This window comes from Xyrauchen texanus, chromosome 24, assembly GCF_025860055.1.
Source record: "Xyrauchen texanus isolate HMW12.3.18 chromosome 24, RBS_HiC_50CHRs, whole genome shotgun sequence".
NCBI classification, from domain to species: Eukaryota; Metazoa; Chordata; class Actinopteri; order Cypriniformes; family Catostomidae; genus Xyrauchen; species Xyrauchen texanus.
This window is the reverse complement of record NC_068299.1, coordinates 25,422,784-25,450,469: the sequence shown is the minus strand read 5'-3', so window position 1 is coordinate 25,450,469 and position 27,686 is coordinate 25,422,784. Positions and strand designations below refer to the sequence as shown.

At 39.8% G+C, this 27,686-nt stretch overlaps 2 protein-coding genes across 3 annotated transcripts in view; one reads left to right on the top strand and one right to left on the bottom strand.

Moving 5' to 3' along the window:
- The window catches only part of LOC127617843 (serologically defined colon cancer antigen 8 homolog), a 77,445-nt gene extending 51,750 nt beyond the window's left edge, over positions 1-25,695 (bottom strand). Inside the window, exons 1-13 of the mRNA XM_052089945.1 lie at positions 25,544-25,695; positions 25,059-25,199; positions 22,150-22,238; positions 21,739-21,855; positions 21,433-21,558; positions 21,056-21,145; positions 20,864-20,928; positions 20,347-20,538; positions 18,854-18,992; positions 18,556-18,708; positions 17,797-17,931; positions 16,828-16,944; positions 16,189-16,331 (exon numbers count right to left, since the gene is read on the bottom strand). Of these exons, the coding sequence (XP_051945905.1) occupies positions 16,189-16,331; positions 16,828-16,944; positions 17,797-17,931; positions 18,556-18,708; positions 18,854-18,992; positions 20,347-20,538; positions 20,864-20,928; positions 21,056-21,145; positions 21,433-21,558; positions 21,739-21,855; positions 22,150-22,238; positions 25,059-25,199; positions 25,544-25,607 (1,571 nt within the window). The 5' untranslated portion in view covers positions 25,608-25,695. The remainder of the gene's footprint in view (positions 1-16,188; positions 16,332-16,827; positions 16,945-17,796; positions 17,932-18,555; positions 18,709-18,853; positions 18,993-20,346; positions 20,539-20,863; positions 20,929-21,055; positions 21,146-21,432; positions 21,559-21,738; positions 21,856-22,149; positions 22,239-25,058; positions 25,200-25,543) is intronic.
- A 373-nt stretch (positions 25,696-26,068) lies between these two features.
- LOC127617839 (centrosomal protein of 170 kDa-like) overlaps positions 26,069-27,686 on the top strand; it is a 40,543-nt gene continuing 38,925 nt past the window's right edge. For both annotated transcript variants that reach the window (XM_052089937.1, XM_052089936.1), the window contains exon 1: positions 26,069-26,202. The gene's annotated coding sequence lies outside the window, so the exon portion shown is untranslated. The remainder of the gene's footprint in view (positions 26,203-27,686) is intronic.

Genomic DNA, 27,686 nt, shown 5'->3' with positions numbered 1-27,686 from the left:
CAGTGCACACCGCCCTGCTACCTGCCAGTGCCCCCGCTCACCCCAAAACACTAACACAGTTCCTCGTGGCTGGCAGCGGCCCCAGTTTCGTTTGCAACTACTACTGACAAGGGGCACAGGGCTATGATCTTTTATTTGCTGTCGGGTGGTACACGCGCTTCCCGCCGATTTGGTTTGCAGTAGTTTGGTGGCGCGGCAGATTTTGCTCACCGCGGAGCCTCCCTCTGGCATGGGGCTGCATCTGCTCACTCTTTTGTTCATTTTCCGATTCTCCACATTTCAGGGGATTTTCATCCTTTATGCACTCACGCGCGGCTGAGGGAGCGCAGAGAAGCGTGCAAAGTTTAATGGAATTTTGGGGTGGGCTGAAGAACTTTTTTTTAATGCCAATGCTGCAGTTGGTCTGACGGTTCTTGTCAGGCTGTTTTTACAAAAACTAAGTGAGAGGACGAAAAAACAAGGACGAAAAAACAAGTCAAGGACAAAAAAAAGCGACAAAAGTTGAGCACGAAACTAACCAAATGCTGTACTCAACAAACTATGGAATGGAAACTCAGGATTAAAAAAAATTATGATGTTTATGGGGCCTATATATTTTATACACAGTAAATGCTGTGTGTTTACATGGCAATTTTTCTAGATTATAAATGAACTTAAACACTACGGGCTATTTTACCGATTACTAGGCACACACAGAATCTGCTCCAAAAGAACTTTTACAGATTCCTTCAGAATTTGAATGGCTATCATTCACAAAGGTAGAGGCCATTCAGACTGGATGCGTTGTTGCATCTAAAATAAGCTAGATGGAGTGCATTGAAATTAAACTGAATGCAATTGCCTTGAGATGTTTATACAAATTTAAGTTATTTTAAATGCATTCAAAAAACATGGCGTTCCTGTGGGAGCCACAACAAAATGGTAGACATCCGTCTAGCACATGTACATAGAAAAACAGAGCAGATGAACACAAAAACGTGTTTGGTGTGAACAGTTGTTTACTCATCCTCCACCTATTACATGCTTGTTTATAAAATATTTTGGCTAATTTAGAGGTCTCTGCACCATTTAAAACTTTAACATGTTAAAATCCATTCCACACAATTCCACAGATCTTCCCCCAAAATCAGTGTGGAACATGCCAAAAACTTTGCAGATTACATCTGAGCCTAATGGGTCTGTTTCCTGCACTAATAGAGGACACATTGTTCTGTGTCATGCATTGAATTCAGAAGAAAAAAAAAACAGCAAGACCACTTGCATTAGAGGATTTGTCCAGTGTTCATCAGTTCTAACATGTATGACATGTTCATACTGGACTCTTCAGCCACAGGACAGATGACAATATAAGCCAGATTCATTCACAGCTCACAATGAAGCATTAAATAAAGTCTTTGTGATATGGACACTCAAGCACCATCAATCCTCTAATCAACATGAGGCTGTGAACAACAAAGAGACATCAGAGAGACTTTTGCTGCAATAATTCCACTTAACATACAGAAATAAGACAAGTCTGATCAGTTCATATCCCCAAAAACTTTTAGCAGGTTTTTTTTTTTTGTAATTCTTTTTTCTCTGATTAGCCCAAGAGTAGCCAATATGGTGGATGAAGCTTGGAGTGTGAGGCTTTACAATGCACAGAGGACCAGGTTCTCTGTTAAGCTCTTGACAGAGCAGTTGTGAACAGTTTTGGGCAAGTTCCTCTAAAAAAAAAATTAAAAAAACTAATTAATTACCAACTACTAATGGCATCTTCTACAGTGAAATTATTCTACAGAACTAATTACTCTGTCTGAAAGTAATTGCATTACTTATTACTTTTTAAAACCCTTAAAAAAATCAAATAAATGATTCATGAACTGGCCAAAGAATTTAAGGTGGCTTGATTAAATTATAAAACATACATTTTAACATTAGACATTAAATTTCGATTTTAAATTCACTATTGTTTTATATAGTATTGTTCTATAGTCTATACAGTATTTAGCACAATTACATCAGAAGTAACTAATTAAATTACAGAAAAATTAAGAGTTATCCCTTACTTAAATTTTTTTTCGATGAAAAAGTAATTTACAGTAATTAATTTAACACTGGTTGTTAATATCTCTTTGATTCATATCCATGTATACGCCAGCAGGTTCTCCTTTCGGAACTACTGTATGACATGCTTCTTGTTTGATCCAAACTTCAGGCACTGCTGCCAGCATCGGCATTTGCTTGAGCATTCATTAAAATGGTTGCTAAATTTTGTGTTTCAGAAGAAAAGAGGGAACTTGGAATACGGGGAGCCCCTGTGTCCCGATCCAAACCAACTCCAGCAAACACAGACAGGCAAAGGGGAAAATCTGTTGTGGTTGGTAAACTGGTGCGGCAAAACAACGCAAGCCTTTTTATTTTTATAGTCACACATTTTTCTCTCTTTATTTTCACACCCTATGAGGTCTGCCGAATGTTGGGAGGGTGGGTGCAAGAGAAGGAAAAAATGGGGAAGGATGACAAAAAGGCACGAGCACACAAAAGCAAACAAACAAACCGAATAAAGCCTGGGCTCAAAGCCGTCAGAAGGCAGAGAACAGAGCGGCAGGATTATGATAGATCCTCTGCTGCCCAGCACACAGCTGGCTGATGATCCAATACTGGAGCTGCCGGCCCTCCCCAGAATGCGCACAGGGGGCCTGGGGGACAGAGAGAGGGTCCACAAAAAGAGAGAGAGAGAGAGAGAGAGAGAGAGAGAAAAGGGGCAGGGGGGCAACTGCTTTGCCCATCCGATTGGTAGGAAGTGTGATCATCCAAACTGTGTCAAGGATGGCAAGAAAAAGGAATCAAAGTCTGGCTTCAGAGGCTATGGCCCTGAACAGTCCACTTCCTCTGAAAGAGTCAAAGACCGGGTGTCCCCATGACCATACCCTGGGCAAACAGGGCTGCTCAATCACAGGGTCCCCAGCAGGCCAGTCTGTGAACGTTTATGTATTTGTAAACGCAGCGTTAAAGAGAAGACAACAGAGAGCTTGGAAAGTGAGGGATTAGCCCCAAGGTAGAGAGAAAGAATGCACAGATGTCTGCTGCATCTGTGCACTGTGCCTGGCCCAAAGAACCTGCCCAGGCAGTGCACGTCCACACCATGCATACAGTGTTTAAAAGACCCTAAGCTGCCAAAAGCAGGGCCTTTCAGCGGCTTAACCACTCTGATTTTCAGCAGGCCATTGTGTTGCCTCATCTAGAGGAAGCAGGGAGCACTTAAAGAGCAGCATCCTGCATGAGCTTTTAAATGCTAATTCACCTTATTTTAGTCCATTTCTGAATTCCTTCAATTTGATGAATGCCCTGATCAAAAAATTTAATTACAGAATGCACGCCTTGAAAGTAAGTTGCTTTGACCTGTTCACACATGGTTTTCACTACTTTTCCAACAAAAAGTTTGGTCAGAATATGTGGATCAGCTCTAGGTGAGGGCTTTACACAAACAAATGTGCAACAACAGTACCTTTAGGATCACAGAAGCCTATATTTTTGATGCCCGAAATTATTTCTATTGATACAAGCACAAGCAAATTAATTTGCATCTACTGCAAGTGTGACAGAGAAAGTATTTTGATGCAAACAGGTCTATGGCAAGGAAGCCAAGATTATGAAAAGAAATATATTTTGCAAATATAGTGTACAACACATGTGCTAACATCTTGGAAGTGTAATTTTATAAATTTATGCTTCGTGTGTTTTATACATTTGTGTGGTATAACCATCATGTAAAACTGTTTTCTATACACCGAAAATGAATGTGAGTAGTACACACAACCTAATGATCATTTTCAAAAACATACATTATAAATCATATTTTTCAAGGTAAAAATAATTTTCCTAATTTTTTATAATTTGTAAAATAATTAATAATAATACATTTTTCAGCATTTTTTAAATCATGAACCTTATTTTTTACATTTCTTCAACTAACTGTTCATGTCATAATAATGTAATGTTATCAAATATTTTAAAAGACGGACCATGGCAGAGTCACAAGGGTATTCCAGAAAGCAGGTTAAGCAACATATCCGGGTAAGTTTACTCAGAGTAAGCGCATAACCTCAACTTTCATTTCCAAAAACGGAGGTAACTTTCAGTATATGTTTGTAGCCACAGCAATTTGAGCAGGTTGTAATCCAGAGTTAGTTTATTTCAGGTAACAGACAGTAAGCTTCAGAGGCTGACAGCGCATGTGTGTCCTTTTAATGATGAAACGTGCCGTGGAAGTTCAGATTACACACAATGTTATACTTTTAAAGCATTATTATGGATCTTATCAATTTGTGGCCGCATCTGCCCATGACCCAAGTGAAAGCCCAGATAACGTACTTCCACCCGCACAATTGCGTACTTCTTTGGGTTTGTCGTGAGTCCCACCAGTCTAAACGACCTATGGACACCCCTCAGATGCTGCAGGTGCCACTGCCAATAATTACTGTAAATAATGATTTCGTCAAGCGTAAGCAGCGTGCAGTCTGAGGATACAGTCCATGAGCCGCTGAAACGTAGCCAGGGCCCTGGACAAACAGAACGTAAGCATCACAAATTGGTGTAATCAGAACGGTGTGGAAAAATGCTATATTTTCACAGGACATGAGAGTTAATGGGATCTCCCAAAATCCCTTCATTAAATCCAGTGTCGAATAAAAGTGAGCCCCTCATAACCGATCGATCAGTTCATCATTCCACACAGAACCAGACCTCCCTGTCACTTTTAGGAACCAGAACCAACGGGCTGGCCCAGTTACTATGGGATTCTTCCATTTCCCCCATATCCAGCATGGCCTTTAATTCTTCTTAAACTTTTTTTTGTGCTCGAACAATCGGTAGAGACGACTGCGTACCACTACTCCTGGAGTCATTTTGACATGGTGCTCTATGAGATTTGTATGACCAGGAAGAGTAAAGAACAAGTCGGAGAATTCTCCTTGCAACCTGGCAACTTCTGTGACTTTTGACGGTGAGAGGTGGTCTCCGCAAGTGACTGGGGTGATTCAACCAGTGGCTTTTAAGTTCATCACCAGCCCAAGCTCCTCCCTCTCTGGAACCACCATCACCAAAGTTACGGGGATCGCCTCTCTCCGTGGTTTTAGGAGATTGAGGTGGTAAACCTGACGTGCTCCACCTCTAGCCTTTCGTTAAACCTTAAAATCGACTTCCCCAACTCACTGTGTGGTCCTACCCCACTTGGTGAGTCATTTGGAAATCAATGTGGTGAGCAATACAAGGACTTTATCTCCCAGTGTAAAGTCCCGTAGCCAAGTTCAACTATTATATAGCTGGCTTTGATGTTCTTGAGCCTGGAACAAATTCTCCTGCACCAATGTGTGGAGTTTTGCTCTCAGGTCAAGAACATATTGAATTTAGTTTTTGCTGTTTGAAGGTACCTCCTCCCAATTTTTCCGTAGGACGTCGAGCACGCTGCGCAGTCGAAGCCCACACAATAATTCAAATTGGAAGAACCTCGTGGAGGCGCGTGGGACCTCTCGAACTGCTCGAGGGGGCTCGAGCCACTTTTCCCAATTGAGCATCTTCGTGCACAAACTTAAAAATCATATTCCTTAGGGTATGATAAAATCATTCAACCAAGCCGTCCGTTTGAGGGTAGTAAACACTGGTCTGAATCTATTTAATCCCCAATAATTCATACAGTTTGCATAGTGTACATGACATAGAGTGGCATTCAAAGTTTTGGGTACCCCTGATCAATTTCTGTTGCTGTGAATAGCTAAGCGAGCAAAAGATGGCCTGGTTTCCAAAAGACAAAGTTAAAGATGACACATTTCTTTAATATTTTAAGCATTTTTAAAGTTTGGGCACCCTGCATGGTCAGTACTTGGTAACACCCTGTGGAGCGGAGGGGGGCGGGGCCGGTCGGAATATCGCGCGCCCGGTCCCCAATCAGCCTGATGAGGCGCGCGAGGGATAAAGGCGGCGGTGACGATTGTTCAGAGAGAGAGAATTACGGACATGTCCGTCATGTGTGTTTGTTTATGTGTTTTTGAGTTTCTCATTAAAATATAATTTATGTTGACAAGCCGGTTCTCGCCTCCTCCTTGCCCATCCTTCAACTGTGTTACATTGGTGCTGAAACCCGGAAGGAGGAGGGATGCCCGTCGCAGAGTCCTCGACACTGCCGTCCACCCAGGGAGCGCCGCTGCCATCTGCCGGGGACGGAGTAGCCCGACCGCCCGGATGCGGGGTACGGCCGTCGTCCCGAGGGCAAGTGGGGACTGGATACCCCGACCGCCTGGAGCGAGGGAGCCGCTGCCGGGGCGGAGGAGTGCCCTGCCGTCCCCAGAGACGCGGAGGGGTCGAGGGAAGACCGCCGTCCGCGAGGGAGGAGGGAAGAAACTCTCCGACCGCCCGAGCAGTAGAGCCGCTGCCAGGGGTGGAGGAGTGTCCCCATTTGCAGCCAGAAAAGCGGAGGCGCGTTCTACCCGCTGGGGTCGGCGGTTTCACTCCGGTTCGCCCGGTGTTGGAGCGGCTGTCGTCCGCCTGAGTGTGGAGGAGTGTTCGGGGACCACGCGACGGTACATCAGAGAACCGGTGAGTGAGCTTTTCTCTCTCCTCTCTCTCTCCCTGTCGCACCGTGTTGACCTTTTCCCTCGCCTATTTTGTTTTTTTTGTTGTTGTTGTTGTTGTCTTCCCTCCTGTCTCCTCCCAGGGCGAGGAAGGCGGGGATGACCACGCTGGACGCAAGATACACACCGCCCCAGGGATAGGGGGTGTACGTCATGCCGGTGGCACCCGGCCTGAGATAACGCCGGGAGGAGTGTGGAGCGGAGGGGCGGGCCGGTCGGAATATCGCGCGCCCGGTCCCCAATCAGCCTGATGAGGCGCGAGGGATAAAGGCGGCGGTGACGCATTGTTCGAGAGAGAGAATTACGGACATGTCCGTCATGTGTGTTTGTTTATGTGTTTTTGAGTTTCTCATTAAAATATAATTTATGTTGACAAGCCGGTTCTCGCCTCCTCCTTGCCCATCCTTCAACTGTGTTACACACCCCCTGGTGGCAAGTATACCATCTTGTAAAAGCTTTTTGTAGCCAGCTAAATGTCTTTCAATTCTTGTTTGGGGGATTTTCAGCCATTCATCCTTGCAAAAGGCTTCTAGTTCTGTAAGATTCTTGGGCCGTCTTGCATGCACTGCTCTTGTCTGGTCTATCCACAGATTTTTTATGATGTTTAGACTGTGAGGGCCATGGCAAAACTTTCAGCTTGCGCCTCTTGATGTAGTTCATTGTGGATTTTGGAGGTGTGTTTAGGATCATTATACTGTTGTAGAAGCAATCCTCTTTTCATCTTCAGCTTTTTTACAGATGGTGTGATGTTTGCTTCCAGAATTTGCTGGTATTTAATTGAATCCATTCATTCCTCCACCAGAGAAATGTTCCCCTGTGCCACTGACATCAACACAAGCCCAAAGCATGATCGATCCACTCCTGTGCTTAACAGTTGGAGAGGTGTTCTTTTCATGAAATTCTGAACCCTTTTTTCTCCAAACATACCTTTGCTCATTGCGGCCAACAAGTCATATTTTAAGTTCATCAGTCCACAGGACTTGTTTCTAAAATGCATCAGGCATATTTAGATATTAATTTGCAAACTTCTGATGCTGAAATATGTGGTGAGGATGTAGGAAAGGTTTTCTTCTCATGACTCTTCCATGAAGGTCATATTTGTGCAGGTGTCGGTGCACAGTAGAACAGAGCCTGCTAAATCTTCCTTAAGGTCTTTTGCAGTCAAACAGTGGTTTTGATTTGCCTTTCTAGCAATCCTTTGAGGAGTTCTGTCTGAAAGTTTTCTTGGTCTTCCAGACCTCACCTTGAACTCCACCATTCCTATTAACTGTCATTCCATACATTAGGAACTGAGGAAAAGGATACCTGAAAAATCTTTGCTATCTTCATATAGCCTTCTCCTGCTTTCTGGGCGTCAATTACTTTAAATTTCAGAGTGCTAGGCAGCTGCTTCGAGGAGCCCAAGGCTGCTGATTGTTGGAAAAAGATTTGAGGAGTCAGAGTATGTATAAAGCTTTGAAATTTGCAACACCTTGCCTTTTTAAATGATGATTGTGAACAAGCCATAGCCCTAACAAGCCAACTAAGGTCCGAGACCTTGGTAAAAGTTATCTCAGAGATCAAATCTCTTGGGTGACTTTTGAATGGTGCTCCTTTCCTTTTTTCACTCTTAGATAAAACATTATTTTCAAAATGTTATAATTTTAAAGCCTTTTGGAGATCAGTTCGTCTTCTACTCACTTAACTATTCACAGCAACAGAAATTTTGACCAGGGGTGCCCAAACCTTTGCATGCCACTGTAAACTTGATCAGTGAGGCTCTCTTTCGGAATCCCCACTCGGGAGATTATTCTGAAGAATGCCACTTCGTGCCGAAATGTTGTGCAGAGGAATTGCTTCCGGATATCGCATTGCGTAGTCCACCAGAACCAAAGCAAAACTATGTCCAGGTGACATCCACTCTAATGGCCCGACGAGGTACATGGCAATTCTTTCTAAGGGGAACTTGATCAACGGAAGGGGCAGCAATTGCGCTTTTGAGGTGGCCATGGGGTTCAACAGCTGACAATTCATGGCATGCCGCACACCACCTGCGAATATCCCCACAACTGACCGGCCAATAGAAACGGGCAATCAGGTGGTCACCTGCCCGAATTGACCCGCCATCGGATAATGATGAGCCATCTAGAATAACATTTCCCGACGGCTCTTTGGCATTACCAATTAGGTTGCATCCTCCTTTGTCTGAGTGTCCTGCATCACTTGAGACAACCAAACTTTAATAATTGAAAATATGGGTATGAGAGTACAACACCTGGTTGTAGGCTTTGACCAACAATAATTTTCACTTGGTCAAAAGGCATGCCTAAGGGTCTAGTCTCGTGTCTGCTCCAAAGGGAAATCCCCTGCAAGGAATCCTCTGTCATCTTGACGTGGAGCCATTGTAGACGGCCCTGGCACTGCCTCCCAGTCAGCGAATCGCACACCACACACACACACACTGATACACTTTGTTAAAAGAACACATCCACACAAATTCCCCTCAATAAAGTTGTACGGTCCGGCCAATTCGTACCCAAAATTTGTGGACTGGAGAGGCAGGGACTAACCGCAGCCTCGATACTATGCTTTTGTCCCTGAAATTGGACCATCATTAAAGGGTAATTTTGAATATCCCCATGCACACACCTTACCTTCACCTACAGGCTCATATCCAAAGCTTCGGATTGAACCAAGCATTGGTGAATGGAGGTGTGATTACAACCTGAATCCACCAAGGCTTGGTATGCACCCCCCTTAATACACGCAGGTATCTGGTATGCCCTTCCTCGATCAGGGTCGGCCTGCGGGGCATCGGGGATCCAGACCAATGTCTCCACCTCCATTGCAGGGCATCGGTCCTGGAAGTGCCCAGGTTCCCCGCAGCTCCAGCAGACAGACCGGCCCAGACTTCACACCTGCACCCGCGGCAGCGGATTCACAAACCTGAGGAAGAGAGCAGAGGGAGACAGGGGGAACCGGCAGATTGAAAGATCCCCGGGGACGGGGAGCCAGTTAAGGGGAAACATCTTTCCGTTTTCCGGGAGTAGGAACAGGACAAGGACAAGAGGAAGGGGAGGATGGAGAAGTGCTGCGTTCCACTTCACTTTTAACATCCAGTCGCTAACTACCCTAAGCACTTCCCCTCTGGGGAATCCCCGACACCATTTTGGAAGTCCGTTCCACTTCGTTAAGTGAGCGAGGGAAGTTTCTGTTGACAAACCCTCAACCCCTCGATTCTGACAGAGGGAGAGAGCCTACTCTGATGTATGCTTCAGGCAGCTCCCTATCCCACAATGTAACTCAATTGTGAGGTGACAGCATATCGTGCTTCATCAACCCCACCCCTACACAACTCTGTCTGATGGGCTCTGTCTGATGCAGTTTAGAAAGTTATATTGATATTTAACCGCATAATACTTGTAGCTACCTTAAACTGTTTATCACACAGTTATAGCCTATGTGTTCATAGTTATGTAAACATTTTTGTTTGTGTAAATCTTGATTAATTCTTTCTAACAATACATTCTAATGAAAAAAAAAAAATTAAACATACAAGATTTATTCATAAGCCTCTGAATTCGATCTCCGAAACATTGTTTTCTCAGGTGCAAAAATTACAAAATAATTCCACAAACAGCCTTCAACATGCTCCAAGTGATCAAGGGTTAAGGGTGTTCAAGGGTTGTACGTCTTCCACCTGTAGTGGACACTCGCACAACGTAAGCAGTGATGTACATCTGAGTCCATGAGACGGAGTGAAGTTTGTGAGGGAAGGGGATACAAATTTTAAATGGAACACATCCAAGGAGAGAGAGAGAGAGAGAGAGAGAGAGAGAGAGAGCGAGGGCTAGCCAGCCCCCTGAATCGCTGCCAAGTGGTCCTCAGCCAGCTGGACAGCTTCATCCAGCGACGCCGGGCGGTGTCGCTGGACCCATTCCACTGCTCCAGCACCACCAGATCGACCACAGCTACAGCATAGCGTTCTGCTGTCAGCAAACACCGCTGGCAGGTGTCACAGAGCTGTTGAGCAAAGGCAAATGGGCCGCCAAGCTCTCCAAGTGTCAGAATGGTAATGATGGCAATGCAGTTCTGGACTGCGATCGACTCGCTGCAGGATGGCTCGTCTCAGCTTCTCATATTCCAGGAGGTCTCCCACCTGGAGCTGTTGGGCCTAGAGCTGGGCCTCCCTGGTCAACAGCGGCAAGAGTCGGACCACCCACTGGTAGTTGGGCCATCCCCAGGATTCGGCCGTCAGCTCAAACAGCTCGACAAAGGGCATCCGGGATGTCCTGTGGGCCCATCTTTATGAGCATGACGTGGGGGATGGCCGAAGCTGTGGCCGGGGTCATGGTTGCAGTTTCCCCCTGGGGCACCAAGCTTCGCAACATCTGCCGGTCCTCAGTTTGGGCCTAAAGGAGCACCTGAAACCATTGCTCCTGCTCCGTGCATAGGTCCTAAAGGGCCTGGTGCTGTGTTGGGTGGATGCCGGCAAGGGTCTTAAATACTTCGGCCAGCAGTGAGGTCTTCATGATGACAATTCCTTCCTCGGTTTCCAGGTTGACACACTGTGATGTCTCAGGTTCAGGGGAAATGAGGAAGCAGGAACCAGTTTACACACTTCAGGGTTCTTTTATTTTCCACACTTTATGGTTCGTTCACTTTCACAAAAAAAACTCCGCAGTTAAAATAATTCTCAATATAAAGTATCTGTCTCTTTGTAAATGGTCTCAGCGTTGCCGTAAACTCAGGTTCCCTCACTCCACTATGGCGGCTATGGCTGCTCCTTTATATCTCTCCAGCTCTCGCTGTAATACAAAACAGCTTTCAGAGATAATAACCCACAGGTGACAATCCTTAATGTTCTTCCTCTACCGGCCAATACGGGCGTTGTTCGGCCACGCTCACATCACCACAAATATGTGATCATTTCATGGACCACAGACATAGCACAGAGGTTAGAGATTTTATTTCTTATTACTTTAGTTAATGTACTATACATTTAAATGCACACATTTCCAGACTTGTTCATTGTACTCTATTTATTGTCTGAAAGTACAAATAAGACATGCTGTCATTAAGAGTCACCTACAGTGCCCTTTTTAATCTGATTGTCAAGTTGTTGTGGAAAGATGTATCTCTCTGATTCTCAGCCTCCTCTATATCATTTGGAGCTGAATATGGTGCTTCTCTCAATTACATTTCTTTATCTGCCTTTCAATATGGACCTTTTACAACTTCTTCTTCAGCAAGGAAGAGATGAGTTCCTTTTTCCTAATGCTGAGATCATGAACATCTATAATCAGTCACATGATCTTCAATTAAAACAACATCTTCTTATAATGCATATGAATAATCATATGTGGCCTACTGAAAAGCATTACATTAAATCTATGGAAAATAACGATAACTGTAGGAGATCTTACAATTGACAGAGGATCTAATAATAAAATGTCACCATTAGCAACTGTGAGAAATGGAAGATTATATGATACGAATTAAAGGTAAGTGGACAGAAACCCCAATGTTAACAATGGTATATCAAATGCTATTCAAAATAAAAGTAGTGCATAAATGAGCATGCACGGTAAATGCTAAACATTAGTTAAATTAACCTGAAAATAAAAGAATAATATGACTAGCTATAAAAGTTATTATTATACTAATAGAATATGAATGTTAAAGGTGCAGTAAGTAATATATTTACTGTACAAAAGCATACAATTATCATATGTTATCAAAGAATTAGGAAATATGCTAAGTTGAAATATTGGCTTCTCTGAAAACAATGCTACAGCCAGTATTCTACTTTGAAATGTCTTTTCTGGCCGGAATTTCTGTTAGCGTTTTGGCCTGTGTGATCCCACCCACTGCCCATTACCCAATAGTATTTCAACATCCCGTGTTGCCAGATTTGAAACAAGTTAGTGGCAGCGCGCTGCCGCCATGGAAGCCAGCAATACATCTAGCTAACATTGACAGAGTTATAAAAAATCCTTATGAACCGGTTTATAATTTGTAAACAATAAAAACATTGCAAACATATACATTAGCTGATCAATTTACAGTGCAAGGCTCGTCGCTTGCCATTGTCAGTTTGGTGTCATTCCTGTTGCATGTCTTCAACCTGGCAACCCGTGTGAGCTTCGAGAATGGGAAGAAGGGAAAGGGGGAGACAGACAACGCTCTACAAAATTTGGACTGCTGTACCCGTTTTAAACGCTATTTTTACATATTACTACTTTAATAAGCCTATTATGAAGTTCAGTGAAAACAAAACAACAAATGCCGACCTATTAAACAATGTAGGCAAGAGAGGTCTAATATTAATGTTGAATTAAGCGTTTACAAGGGCAGTAAAACATTTACATTTCACATATTCATTATACTCTCCGTCAAGCAAACTATCAGTCCTAAACCAATGCAGCTCCTATCGCTATTATGAGTGAAGACGAAATAATTCTCGTTTGCGGTCATTAAAACTTCACGTTCTGCGTCACTGAAATAAGGAGCACACTTCATTTTAGCATTTGATTCCAAGGTGACTAGTGAATTCGGCGCTCCGGTGAGAATGCCTTTCTGAGTTCAACGTGATCGAGTCCAAACTAGGAGTTTCAAACTCACGGTTGACTGAACTAACGCAGAACTGATATTCTGGAATCAAGAAAAGACGAGCAAGCGATGCTTGTGTTAATCAACTGAGAGTTCAGTGTTTATATTAAGGTAAATTAACCTTGCTTTCTGGAATGCCCCAGGTCTCTCCTGTTGGTTACACTACACTGACTTCAATTTCAACAAAGACAAAAGTTTAAATATTAATCCTATTTTAAAACACAAAAGTTTCACTTTTTCATATTCTTTTTTTTTTAGAAATAACAAAAGACTGAAACTCTTTTCTTTTTTCCTGAAAAACTAAAACTATCTGGGGACAGTTTTATCATATTGAGCTTTGTGGCCATATTCCTCATAATTAATATCATATGAAATGTAATTTAGAAATTGAAAACATGTTTACCATCAAGTTGTTCACGGTCAGTATGAATTGCATTGAATGTTTTTGGAAGAAATAAAAACAAGACATTGTCACATCATTGGCCCAAACAAAGGGACCTTGACTGAACTAATGCAATGCCTACATCATCATGAATGCACATGGTATTAAAAACTGTTGAGGTAACAGGAACTAACAATGCACAATTACATTCTTCTACTGTTTTGCTAGACCAGCTCATGCAAATCTATACTCCATTAAAAACCATCTGGATAATTTTCATGCAAAGTGCTACTTTTCCAAATGTAAACAAATGGCTCAAATTATTCAGTAATATTTCTGGAACAGCATGCTTCTTTATGGTAATTTATAAAGAAAACATGACTGAGACCTAATACTTTAGTACTGCAGTCCCATGTGAACAGATGCTGTCCCTCCTCTGCAGCTGTGTAGCTCTGTGGCAGATGCTGTGAGATCAAGATCTGCACTTCCTCCAGAGGAACAGAGACCCAAAGCCATCAAACCCACTGAGGCTTCAGCACTGCCTACACTAAGACTCATCCACAGAGAAATTGCCTTACTGAGGGCCACCATTAGATGGGTGTGGAATTGTCATCAACCCCTAAACGTCTATCTAGGGCACTCAAGAGAAATTAGAGGATAATTAAGAAGCGTCCCTTGATAAGACAGATTATTTAATGAATGTAGTTGTATGTATGGTAATTTTCCAAATAATATTACTGATTGTAAAATAGCCCTTTTTGATCCTGTTACCTTTGCCACCTACAAGGGTCAGCAACTGCACCCTGACAGCACCATTGCAAAGCTAGAGAACGGAAGAGAGTAAAAGGCAGAAACTAGCTGACCAACAGGTATCAATTAGGCCCTGACAGCACACAATCATGAAAAACAATGGAGAGAAACTACAGAACAAATAAAGGCTCATTGCCTCACTTAGGAAACAAATGCCATGTTTTTTTCTTGAACAGCATGACATTTTTTTTTTTTTACTTCAATTACACCTTTACTCCTCAGCTGCATTCAAATAAAATATTAACAAGTTTCAAATGAGTTATAACATTATGAAGATACTGAATACATTGACCCAAAAAAGTATTTGGACTTATCCCACAGTCCCACACTTAATAAGGTGTATGAATATATAATTGCATAATAAACATCAAAACAAGTGGAAAATATTTTAAAGATGGCACAAGCACACTTTTTAAGCATAACATTTAAAAAATAAGTTTGTTAGGTTTTATATATATATATATATATATATATATATATATATATATATATATATATATATATATATATATATATATATATATTCAAACAACTGTCCAGAATAAAACAAATTAAATAAATAAATAAATAGTCAAACTTACTGGCATATGTCCATAGTTAATGTGATGAACAACACCTGTGGTTACTCTACTAGGACACCTGTGTGAACTTGAGGGTAACTGACTTCATACATATATTACCTTTGGACCAGTTGATTAAAAGTCATTAAGAAAAAATGACTAGTTAGTTCTGAGAAAAGGTCTATCATTTGTTGGTTTGATAATTTGTCTTCTAATGCATTGGCATTCATATAGAATTAAGTGTGTCTTAATTGTCCACATGCTTTTTGAGGCAATTGTATATAGCAACAAGCATGACTAAACTCAAGATAGAAAATGTTCCCTTGGGCTTTGCTTGCAGTAACTGTTATTTATAGCAATGAATATTAAATCACTAAATTGCACTCAATGAGGCAATGCAAAGTGCCTCACTGTTCCAAATCTTATATATAATCAAAAGGGTGGGAGGTGTTATATCTGATCTATTCTTCATAATCTGGAGCTATAATCCATGTTTGAGTTCTATTAAGCAGAGATCAATTGAACAAATGTTACTGAAAAACAATGTTTATTCTGACAAACAATCGAGAGGAGGTTTTCATCTTCTCACGTATTCCGGTCTAATTTTCTTGACAGTTTGGGGAGATTTTTGCAAGACACACATAAAGTGAGACAACACCAAAGACCAATGTCGCCATCTCTGTAAACTGTCATAACTTCAGATAAAACAAAAATCTGGTGATAGCTCCAAACGTGTAAAGGGTCTGTCTTTGAATTAATTAAATTGTGTGCAATTAATTTAAGAAGCAAAATACAGTTATGTTAAATGGAAGCTCATTATCGCTCATTATTTTGGATACAAATGAAATGTGCACATATGTAAAAATGTATGAGATACTGAATACGCACTACACACCCTGAAATGATTTACACAAATAATGTGAGTCAGAGTAATAATAGTTATATAAAAAAAAAAGATTTAGAAACTTCACTGATAAGAACATTCATGTGATTTTAGAAGAATTCACTGTGCACACCCAAGACCACTAAACCAGTGATGTTTTCGAGTATCGAGAGTATGCGCTTCTCTCTCAAGCCCTGTTCTCCTGGTGCATGGTGGACTGTGGTGGTGGCAGCCGGTAGCTGGTGGCGATTTAATAAAAGTTTGGGTGCCCTCCTGCCAGCATGCTGGCACTGCATTGGGGCCAGCTGAAGGGTGCAGTGTTATGGCATGTAATAGGATTAAGGGGGTTACCTGGTGAGGTGCAGTTGGCGCTGAGCGCGGCTTAGCCCCTCGGCCAGGCCGGCTGCCTCCACCCGGGCTCGGCCCTCTGCCCTCTGGGCCTCCTCCAAACGCTGCCGGCAACCGCTCAGTTCCACACCCAGCTTCTGTACTTCCTGAACCCCGTGAGAGGAGAGAGAGAGAGACCAAGTATGCATATGTTTTTGTATTAATTCCCATTATTAACAATTAATTTCTATTAACTGAAACTTTTAACAATGCCTGTTTTCAAATGTTTTTTGCACATATAAATCAAAAAGCATTTTTATCATAAAATTGAATATTAGTTGTTTAATGGAAAAGTTCACCCAAAATGAAAATTCTTTCATCAGTTACTTACTCAGATGTTGTTACAAACCCATGTGACTTACTTTCTTCCATGGAACACAAAAGGAGAGGTTAGGACGAATAATAGCCCATTCAATTGTATTATATCTTTATTCCATACCATGAAATTGAATGGTGACTGAGGCTAATATTCTCACTAAAGAAACTTTTTGTTTCATGGTAAATGAGAAAATGTCAATTTTTGTGTGAACTATCCCTTTAAACAAATAAATGTTGACATAAAAATGTGCAGATTCCATTCTGTGAGACCAAAGTTTCGCTTACCTGCTCGACCAGTTCTAGTTGGTGGCCCAGTTTGGAGCTGATGTCTCTCACCTCTCTCTCTGCCTCCTCTTTCTTCATCTGGGCCTGGCTCAACAGAAAACGCAGCTCCGCACATACCTAAGTCAAGCACACAGTATGCGCAACTTAATGAAAAATTCAAGAACCTTTTCTTATCTTACCAACTATTCATGAGAAAACAGTTCACATACACATATTCGATACATATTCTTTTGCTACTTCTTTTTATCGACTCCACAAACCTCTACTAAAATTGTCTTTCCATCCACTCCATCAGCAATGCTAACAATATAGTTCTACTGCCATCTAGTGGCCAGACATTCTCCATACAAAGATTACTGTACCAACTAGCCCTTATAAAAATAAATAAATAAAAAAACACGAGGCATTGCATGAATAATGAAAAACAAAATTGGGTGAATTAGTTATTTATCATTAAATAATTTTAGATAAATACTTTTATCCAAAGTTTCAAGCACAGTGTTCAAGAGCAAATTAATGCATTAACAGTCAACCAATTTAATTTTCTACCCATTTATTGCACAGACCAGATATTTTTGAAAGCGTGCAGTAAAAACACAAGATCAGGTTTTGCAGTGAGAATTTTCTCAAGTAAAGAAATAAGCATAAATACAAATGAGTGAAAGCACCATAACAGTCTTAGGTTTGCAATACATTCAAAAAATTTTTTTTATTAATAATGTATAAAAGGACATGCATGAAAGTTAAACTGTCTTGGCAAAGTATTAATGTACAGTACACAGTGGGCTGTGTCTTAAGTGAATGTAAACAGGCTGGATGTGCATAAAAAAATCCAATCTGTGTATTACGCCTTGTGTTCCTCACCAGGTAAAGTCTATTGTGTGCTGAAGAACATTAAAAAAAAGGTCCAGTTCAAATCAGCTCAGTAATGTTTAAAATGAGTGAGGTTGGCTTAAAATTTAGCTGTACCCTGCTGTTGTCTGCTTCCTGTGCAGTGAGTTTCTTATAGGCTTCCTCCAGCTGGCCATTGAGTGAATTCCTGTCTCTCTCTCCCCTCTCCAGCAGACCTTCCAATTCAGCCACTCTCTGAGACAGACTGGTCACCTTACAGTGGGGAGCAATAGTATTGTATTAGCTACAGCGGCCCTAAAAAGTATTTGGACACCTAAGCCACACTTACAATCCATGAATGTCATAAAAATGTCAAACACAAAAGCAAATTTTTTAAGCAGAACATTCGAAAAAAGATGTTTGTTAGGACAATGATAAAACAAATAGATATACTAAAAGTTTTACTCAGTATGATTTATTTGCATGCACCACTTGGTTTGATATGTTATTTAAGTGTGAATATACTTTTTGGGGTCACTATATAGAAATATATCCATGTCCTTATATCTTTAATACATAAAATTATATTTTCAGTATTTTTTTCTGTTTGGTTTACATTTGAGGCTCTCAAAAGATGCACAAATGACTTATTGAAAGATCACTCTCTTTATCCTAATTCATTCCAATTAGTAACTGAAAGTATTCTGGCAAAATTGTAGCCATCTACCATGATTAAAAAGACACTAGAGGGCAGCAAAAGCTCAAATAGACATTCACTACAGTAAACAATTCAATTCTACAGAAACAGATATTCATAAGAGTTAAATCAATTAAATATAATAGCATCCATCTAAAGTATTAAAACAAATATTGGTTTGATATGGCAACTGAACGTACAGTCTTGGCAAGCTCCTCTTTCTCTTTCTTGCTCTCTGCCCTTGATGCCTCCCTGGCCTGAGAGATCTTGTCCTGCTCAGAAGCCAGCTCCCTCTCCAGCCTCTCTCTTTGTCTCGTCAGCTCGCTGTGGAAGTGCTCACACTGCACCAGTGCCTGCAGGTGCACAAGCACAGACCGGAGGTCAGGGTTAATGAGTTGAGTGCCTAGCTCTGCCCAGTACATCAAACATTTCAGGTCATTCAAAACATCAAAATTTATATTCTAATCATTGATTTGTGGTAATAGTGGGGGCTTTTACTCTCGTCTTCTCCAGGTTTGCCTCTTCTGCCATCTCCACTGCCTGTTTGACCTGCTGATATGCTGCCCATTCTCTCTGCTGGGCCTCAGACTGACTGGCCCTCAGAGAGCACAGAACGGTCATTAGCTCATCCCGCTCTCTAACAAACACACAAGAATCTCATCAGGTTACCGAAAGAAGGCATTGATCTGATGCATTTTCAAGACAGCAGATGTTTGGCTACATGCTGTCAAGACTTTTTTCAACCTTGCTGTGAGGAACAACAAATGACTGAATCAACACAAAGATCAATTATATGTAATCAAATGAGCAGTCTAATGTTAATTAACCCAGATATTTAGCTTCAAGGCACTAACTAAACCAATAGCTTGCATCTGAATTTATGCTAAATAAGAGTTTGCAAATCCAAAACTAATCAATTTAACAAAAAATATTGAATAGTTAATTCCAAAATTAATTTGAAAAAAAGAGAAAAAATATTTGACTGTTTATTTGTTCAAAAATATAACAAATATAACAACCTCAATGAAAATTGTCATTTCAGAATATTTGTTCATTTTATTTATTAATGTGTAAAGGGACAGTACAAAAACTGAAACACACTAAACATATGTAAAACAAGCATTTGAAAATGTAAAAATAATAACAATAAAAATGATTAAAAAAACAAATGTTTATTAATAATCATAAATTAGTGCAGTTCTCGTTTTAAGCCAGCGCTTAACCATTAATGTAACATATATTCTTTTTCTTCTGTCAGCTGAAACCTGTCTGGCCATTCCCCATTGACTTCTCTCATCAACAAGCCGTTTTCACCCACAGAACTGCCACTTGCTGGTTTTGTTTTTAACACTATTCTCTATTATGCATGAAAATCCCAGGAGACCAGAGTAACAGAAATACTCAAACCAGCCCGTCTGGCACCAACAATCAAAAACAACCAAAGAGGCATGGTCTAAATCACTGAGATCACATTTTTCCCCATTCTAATAGTTGATGTGAACTTTAATTGAAGCGCCTGACCCATATCTGCATGATTTTATACATTACACCGCTGCCAAATGATTGGCTGATTAGATAATCACATGAATAAGAAAATGCACAGGTGCACCTAATAAAGTGGCCAGTGAGTGTACATCCAACAAATAGATCCAATGCAGGAAATGATGGAATGTTACCACAATACAAATACATCATATACCTCTTGGTAGGGGTGTAATTGAAATGAAGCATAACTCAAAAGCAAATCAGTGCTCTGATGAAAAAAATTCAAATAGGCAAAGCGACAAAATATCGTAACTAATATCGTCCAAGACTTTCCATATTGGTGCAATTGGTCCTAAAATAATGAATAATTATTGATTTGAAAAATATATAATTTTCCAGACAAAACTATTTAAACTGGACAATGTCAGACCACTCTAATTGGATTTAATGTTATTTATCTATGGAAATAACATAAATGTCTAAGGATTTTAAAAACACAAACTTACTTAGTGAGTCTTTCAGTGGTCTGGACATGGACATTGTAGTGTGTCTCTGCCAGGACTGCTTCATGCTGGGCACACTTCAGACACAGACCACCCACACGCTGACCACTGCTCGCTGCCACAGCCATCGCTTCTTTGTGTCGCAGCCGTTCTTTCAAGTCCACATACTCCTTCTGAATGCTTGCCAAGTCTTTCCTACACACACACATGTGCGGTGAGAGAGCATAAGCATACAGTAAGCAGATTTTGATGACATATTCTATTTGTATGGCCTCTTCTTAGTGCCAATACTGCAGATGCACAATTAAAGGAGAACAAACTTTGACCCACACCCTGGCAATCTACTGACACTCACAGCACTGGACATCAATAATCAATGGGCTAACACATCATAAGTATGGAAAAAGTATGTTAATATTACATTTTGCCCACACAGATTGTAAGAGCATATTTAAGTCAATAGTGACTCAATGGGAGAGGAAAATGTTCCAGGCTTGGCCACTGATTGAAGCCTGCTTACTTCAGGGAGACCACTTGAGCCTCCAGGGTCTCTCTTTGTGCTTGATAGAGACACTTGAGCTGCTCCTTAGACAGTGATAGGACATATGAGCGAAAGACAAAGAGATAGCAATCTGAATTTTTGTACATATTGAGTCACTCATTCAATGTCACATTATTCTGAAACATAAATGTTCCCCACTGCCAAAAATACCATTTCTTTCTTCCACTTGTGGTGCTCCGTTTGAATAAAGGAGCTTAGTCTTGGTTGTGGAGTCTTTTCTGGTGTGGGCTCCATGTTTAGCTTAAAATGATAAGACAGTAGAGAACAGAGGTTACAAAATGACAATCACCATACTGCATGTGAGCTGCTTAGAAAAGTGTTTGTATAAAGTTGTGTCTATATTTAAAACTACAATAATACAAAGTAGCATCATGTGTCCACATTGTATTTCTATGTTGACAGTAAACTAAAATGTGATATGATTTTATACTGTCTATATTATATTTTCATAAATTATGTTTCATTATAGCATACCCTGTGTTGCCATTTCTTGCAGTACAATAACAAAATGCCACAGAGATAAGTACCGTGCTGTCTATGAGCGTGTATTCTTTAAGAGTGTCTTCCACTGTCTTTGCTTTGAGTTCCTGGTGTAGTTTATCATTCTCCACCACCACCACTCTCACTCTCTGTTTCAATCCAAGGAGTTCCTCCTTTAGAGAGAAAACAACATACATATACACAGTTACAGCTGCCATTCCAAAATCCTTTTATGGTATCTGCTTACAAATGACTTCAATGTAATACACAAAAAACTATGCATACTAAATGAACAATTTTGCCCCAGACAATCAATTCACTGTTAATATCTCATGTTGATTAACAGTACTGACCTTGCAGAACTTGACCTCAGCCTCCAGGTGCTGAATGTACTCAGATTGATTGTGAATAATAGGAACCAGGTCATGAACACCAGGCAGAATACTACTGCCCTCATCTGTGGCTATTTGCTAGACAGCACAAACAAATGGTTCCCATATATAATATGTTTAAACACACAGGAATGACTAAAAATTTAAAAACTATAAATGAAAGCATTAAAACCAATAAACTAAAGTTGATGATCAATATTACACAATGTATTATTATTGTCATTATCATACAAACATGAAACAAACTATATTGTATTAAGGATGCATTATCATGTTCAGTAGACTAAACCAGATCACAACATTCACATCTAAACTCATCAGTGGTTTAGTTAGATTTCTTAGTCTGCATATGTCTGCAATAAAGTACAGTACCTTTGCAACCAATTTCCTCTTGGAAGAAAACGGTGATTGAACATTTGCATCTTTGGACTGCTTTTGAAGCAAAGAACGCAGCTGGTTGGCTGAAACAAAATAAAAAATATATAATAAACCAGTTCCTGATCAAGGATAGGCATGCAGAAGATTTCAGTATAAACTGATTTTAATATGTACAAATACAATCAGCAAGACGCAACCCATATTATTCAGTACATGTAGTGTTGATTTGTTTAAAGGGATAGTTCACCCAAAAATGACAATCTTCTTATCATTTACTCACCCTCACGCAAGCCCAGATCCACATGACTTACTTTATTCTGCATTACACAAATTAAGATTTTTAGAAGAATTTCTAAAAGGTCCATAGTAAGTCCATACAATACAAGTGAATGGTGCCCAGATTTTTTAATCGCCTAAAATCACATAAGTCAGCGTAAAAATAATCCATAACGCTCCAGTGGTTAAATCCATGTCTTCTTAAGCAATATAATAGGTGTGGGTGAGAAACAGATCAACATTTAAGTCATTTTTTTACCATAAATCTCCAGTTTCAATTTTAAATTCTTCTTATTTTGTTTTTTGGCAATTCACAATCTTCATGCAAATCAGCACCTACTGATCAATGGTGGAGGTTTAAAGAGGGGGTCATGACATGAGGAATCAAATTTTCCTTGATCTTCTGACATATAAGATGTCATTGTAATATAAAAACATACTGTAAGTTTCAAAACTGAAACCTTTCTCCTCAATAGAAAAATAGCAATTATTTAAACCAGGCTGTGGAAACGGGCCATTTGGAATTTGTGGAACTTGTGATGTCACAGGGACAAAATACATCTGCATATGACTGCCTCTTCAGCAAGACATCAATGCCTATTTTTCGTCATTGCAACCGTGGTCCAGCCCACTCATGCTCAGTCAGTCAGATGGAAAGAGGAGAGACATGGGCCGGTCATGGGAGATTCTGCAGGACAACTTCATCTGGATTTAAATGTTTTTCTAAACTAGATGAATGGCTTTGAACTTTATCATACATCTTCACCGCTTTTATAAGACGCAATATCAAGTTAAAATTCTAAATAGGAGACCTCCATTGTGCTTCATTCAGCTGTACAGTTTCTTGTTGTTTTGAAGGCGTCCTGGACCTTTTTGCACCCATCTGTGCACCCATCTGAACATTTCAGCGTGGATTGTTTGTGAACCAGACACAATATGATTCAAGCTTTGTAATGAAACTCTTATTGAAAGATTGGGCATTAAAAACACTATTGGCATGGTTTTTCCTGCATAGAGAATTACTAGGCGGCCGCCTTCATCAAATTTCATGCCACCTCCGGCTGTCTACAAAACTCTGGTGGGGGTCTTCGTGGAAAACACTAACAAACATTGCACTAGGTGGATTGTCATTTGTAACTAAAAATCTCGGCAATAATAATAAAATAATTCAGTTGTCGAATAGTCGCTTGATGTCATTTAACATAACTTGAGATCATATAAAACTATAATGATGACACGCGAGATGAGAGGAGCGCTGCAGCTTGAGTGTCTGATAGAAACACAGAACACAGCTTGGCGATATATCTTCATTTCATCCTTAATTAAAGTTCATATAATACGGGAGCGTACCATGTAAATAAATAAAAACTGTCATTGTCTGTGCAGACAGAGGTGCTTCAACCAGTCGTGGAAGAGACACAATCTGAGTGAGAGTCGAGACCAGGAGAGATTTAAAGTTCCACCGGCTGATGCGCGCTCTAACACAGAGACGCTCGTCTCTCACCCCCGCTGTCTGCAGCTCGCAACGTCATCATCAAGAGATCATCATGATAAGATCAATCTTATGTGAAAAATAACACTAAAATGACAACGACAATAAAGTGTGTGTGTGTATGTATGTGTATGTATATATATACACATACATACACACACACACACACACACACACACACACACAGTATATATATATAGGATTTGGATAGAAAATATTGACAAAGGCTTATCAATAATACTCTTATGGCTAAAATGTTTACAGTGTTCATTGACTAAATTGTCAATGACTAAATGTTACTAAAATATGACTAAAATGTTAACAGTTTTCATTGACTAAAACTACATTAAAAAGCCCAGAAAACTAAAATTTGACACACAAAAAAAAATAGGATAAGGTTGACTAAATATGATAAAAACTAAGAAGGACATTTGACACAGGATTAAGACTAAGATTAAATAAAAAAAACAAAATGACAAAATTAACACTAGTATTCAGTTGCCAGGTCATTAGGAGTGTATTCATGTAAAGCCAATGTTTACGTGTTTTTAACATCACTTTTTTGATCAGTATGGTACCACCTCAACCTAATTTTGAGCCAGGAAAAACCCTGTATTGGACCACAAAAAGTTAAGTAAACAATTTAATTCATTAATATTTAATATGTAATAATTATTTTATAGTTTATGATGCTGCATGAACTGCTTAATATATTCAGATGAAATGTGTTAGATGTGTGCTATATGTTAATCCTGAAATGTAGTTTTATAAATGTTGTGGTCTTTGAGTTTGTTCATTTTCTTCAGATTGCATTTTAAATATGTCTGTATTTGAGGGGCTGCATGATGTTAACCAATCAGAACAGTGACCATTTACATTGAAGTTTTAAAGGGCCAGAGATCTTGAAACCAAGTGTTTCAGACAGAGGGCCAGAGATAGGATTGAAAATTATTATATATTATAATATATAATTATTATATATGACTACCCCCGGCAGTCAAGGGCCCATGGGCACTGGCCCGGTCGGTAATCCATCCCTGCATGAGGGTGAGTAAATTATGAAATAATTTTTATTTTTGGGTGAACCATCCCTTTAAAAACAAATAAACAAGCATGCTCCGTGAAGGACTTGTACCTGCTTCACTTTGTTGAACTGGCATACAGGGGTTTTGCAGTAGTGTGTTCAGCATTTCCTGGTGCTCGTTTGATTCTGTAGAGTCAGAGCTGTTGCCTCCCAACATGCTGGAAAGGTGCTGGATACTGCGGTTGGCTCTCTCTAAAACAATGAAATCATTCAAAAACATTTATATTACTAAAAAATAATATGGAAAAACATAATATGAATATATAATGAAATGGGTAGCCAAAAAAGCTTATAATATATAATACGTTTAACCATTTGCAAATTCTGTAGTTGTCTGTGGTTCAATAATATTTTTTAGAATAAAAATGAACTTGTGGCAGGTGTTCACATTTTAACAGGTTTCCAACGCAAGTTCACACTAAATAAATTTGCCAGAAGTGCAATTTATAATCTTGGATAGCTTCATGGGCTACATTGTGTCGTAGTATGATTGTTAATATTAGAGATAAATCTGTTGTGTGTTAGCATAACATCACCTCTCAATGTTTTCTGTAATGCTCCTAATTCTTCCTCCTCGTCAGAATCCAAGGACGGTTTCATTGTCCCGTTAAAAAACAATAAGGTTTGTGAGTATTCCGCACAAGTTCTCAGGCTCAATGTAACAAACTGTTGTAGTATATCTCATTAATGAACGAGATCCCAGAAGACGTCAACGGTTGCATGGCAGACGTACACTTCCGTAAACCACACAAAGGCAAACGGACCTTGTAGTTTTTAATTACATAAAACTGCTTACTCGCTAAGGCGCGGAAACTACAAGACGCGTATTTCCGGTATACACAACGTAGAGTAGTTAACGTTTACAACGTAAACATGCTTATTACTGTTATTGAAATGTTCACAAACATAAATATCAGATATATTTTTAAATAAATGGACAAATAAATAATATTAAAAATATTTTATTATGGCTATTTTAAGCGTCAGTCAGTGTGTGTGAAGACACGCCCACTGTGTTGGAACTGCAAACGCAGTCGTTGCCTGATTCCTGGCTGCCGTATGTCGCCGCTATTTGTAAGGAAAAACGTTATTGTTGCTGATGAGCAACTGAGAGTAATAGGAGACGCAAGGGCATACACTGTGTTGGGCTACGAGAACTGTTTAGCTGCTGCACTGAAGCTTGGGAAGAGTAAGGGTAAGTGAGCATTGTTATAAAAAGATATTCTAATATATAACAAGAAAATAAAATATAACAAGAATAAGGCATTTAAAACAAGACTAGCTTATTGATTCGTATACACATATTAAACATCCGTCATCTGATCTTTATTCGGACCGTACACATAGCTGTGGTTTATAGTATTTACGTTTTTCCAATGAGTTGATCATGCCGGAGAAATCGAGTCCGCAGTCGTAACGTAACACTACTAGGCTAACTCTATCGTCTAGTGTCTATAGCTGCACACACCAGCCTGAACGTCGTCTGTCTTTATGGGTTTGCATTAATGTAGTGCATCCTAATGCTCATGTAACTTAATTGATTTTCTCCACTGCAATAATATGTATACTAATATTGCCTTTACTGTATAATGTGTTTGACTATTGCTGCATGAAGGGGACACAAAGCACTGGTCACCAGTCTAGCAGGTTCACGAAAAGCATGGCATCTTGCGTATTATATGTAGCGTAAAGAACATTTTCACTGGATCACAATGAATAATCTTAATCAACGATTCTTCAGTCATTTACGTCGGATTTGTAAGAGATGTGGATGTTTTGTCGGGTAGAATAGACGCACCCTGAAGAGCACAGGGCAGAATCTTTTGTTTTCGACAAAAGCTCGTTTTGTTGTGCTACATCTGGCCAATATCATATGAAAGCAGTTTTAATGACATTTGACACGTTTCAAATGACACGTTTCAAAATGTTACTTGCTATGTTATGAACATATACTATGTTATTACCCTCATGCGGCCTTCGGGACATTTGTGTCTTTTTCGATCATTTTGGCTGGATTAATGCCAAAGGTGTGTATTTTTTGGGGGGAATTTTGATATTTCAATCTCAGTTCCTATAATACATCTATAATACACTATGTACACAAAATAGTTACATTCAGAACCTTAAGGTCAAACATTTCGCCATTGATCCCAGTGACATTAAAACGTAAAATTATGAAATCTATTATATTATGCTTTTATTCCGGAGCCCTGTCTTTTTCACCAGATGATGCCATTTTTCTCATGTTTAGCCTATGAAGCAAATACATGCTTTTTTCCTATTTTCTTTTTGCTGTATTATAACCCTTTATCATCCAGTTTCCCTGCAAGGCTTCAGTAAAGGAATACACATTGAAGCCTATAGATCAAGTAGATCATTCATACACTGCAGGCAAATTGAATAAATTTTGCAGCTAAAATTGTGTGGATTTGGACATAATTTTCAGGTTTTTTATCAATAAAATGTTAATATCAAAAGAAATTGTGTGGATGTGTTGGTATGGATGTCAGAGTGTGTTTTGTATGTATGTATTGAGAAATGTGTGTGTGTGTAAAAAACAACTGTGGCATTATGTATACAAACTGGCATTTAAAGGGTTAAAATCCTGAAAATTAATGAATATTTGGTCATTGTGATCTGGATTGATGTTGGTTAAAAAATCTAAGTCAATGAAAGTGG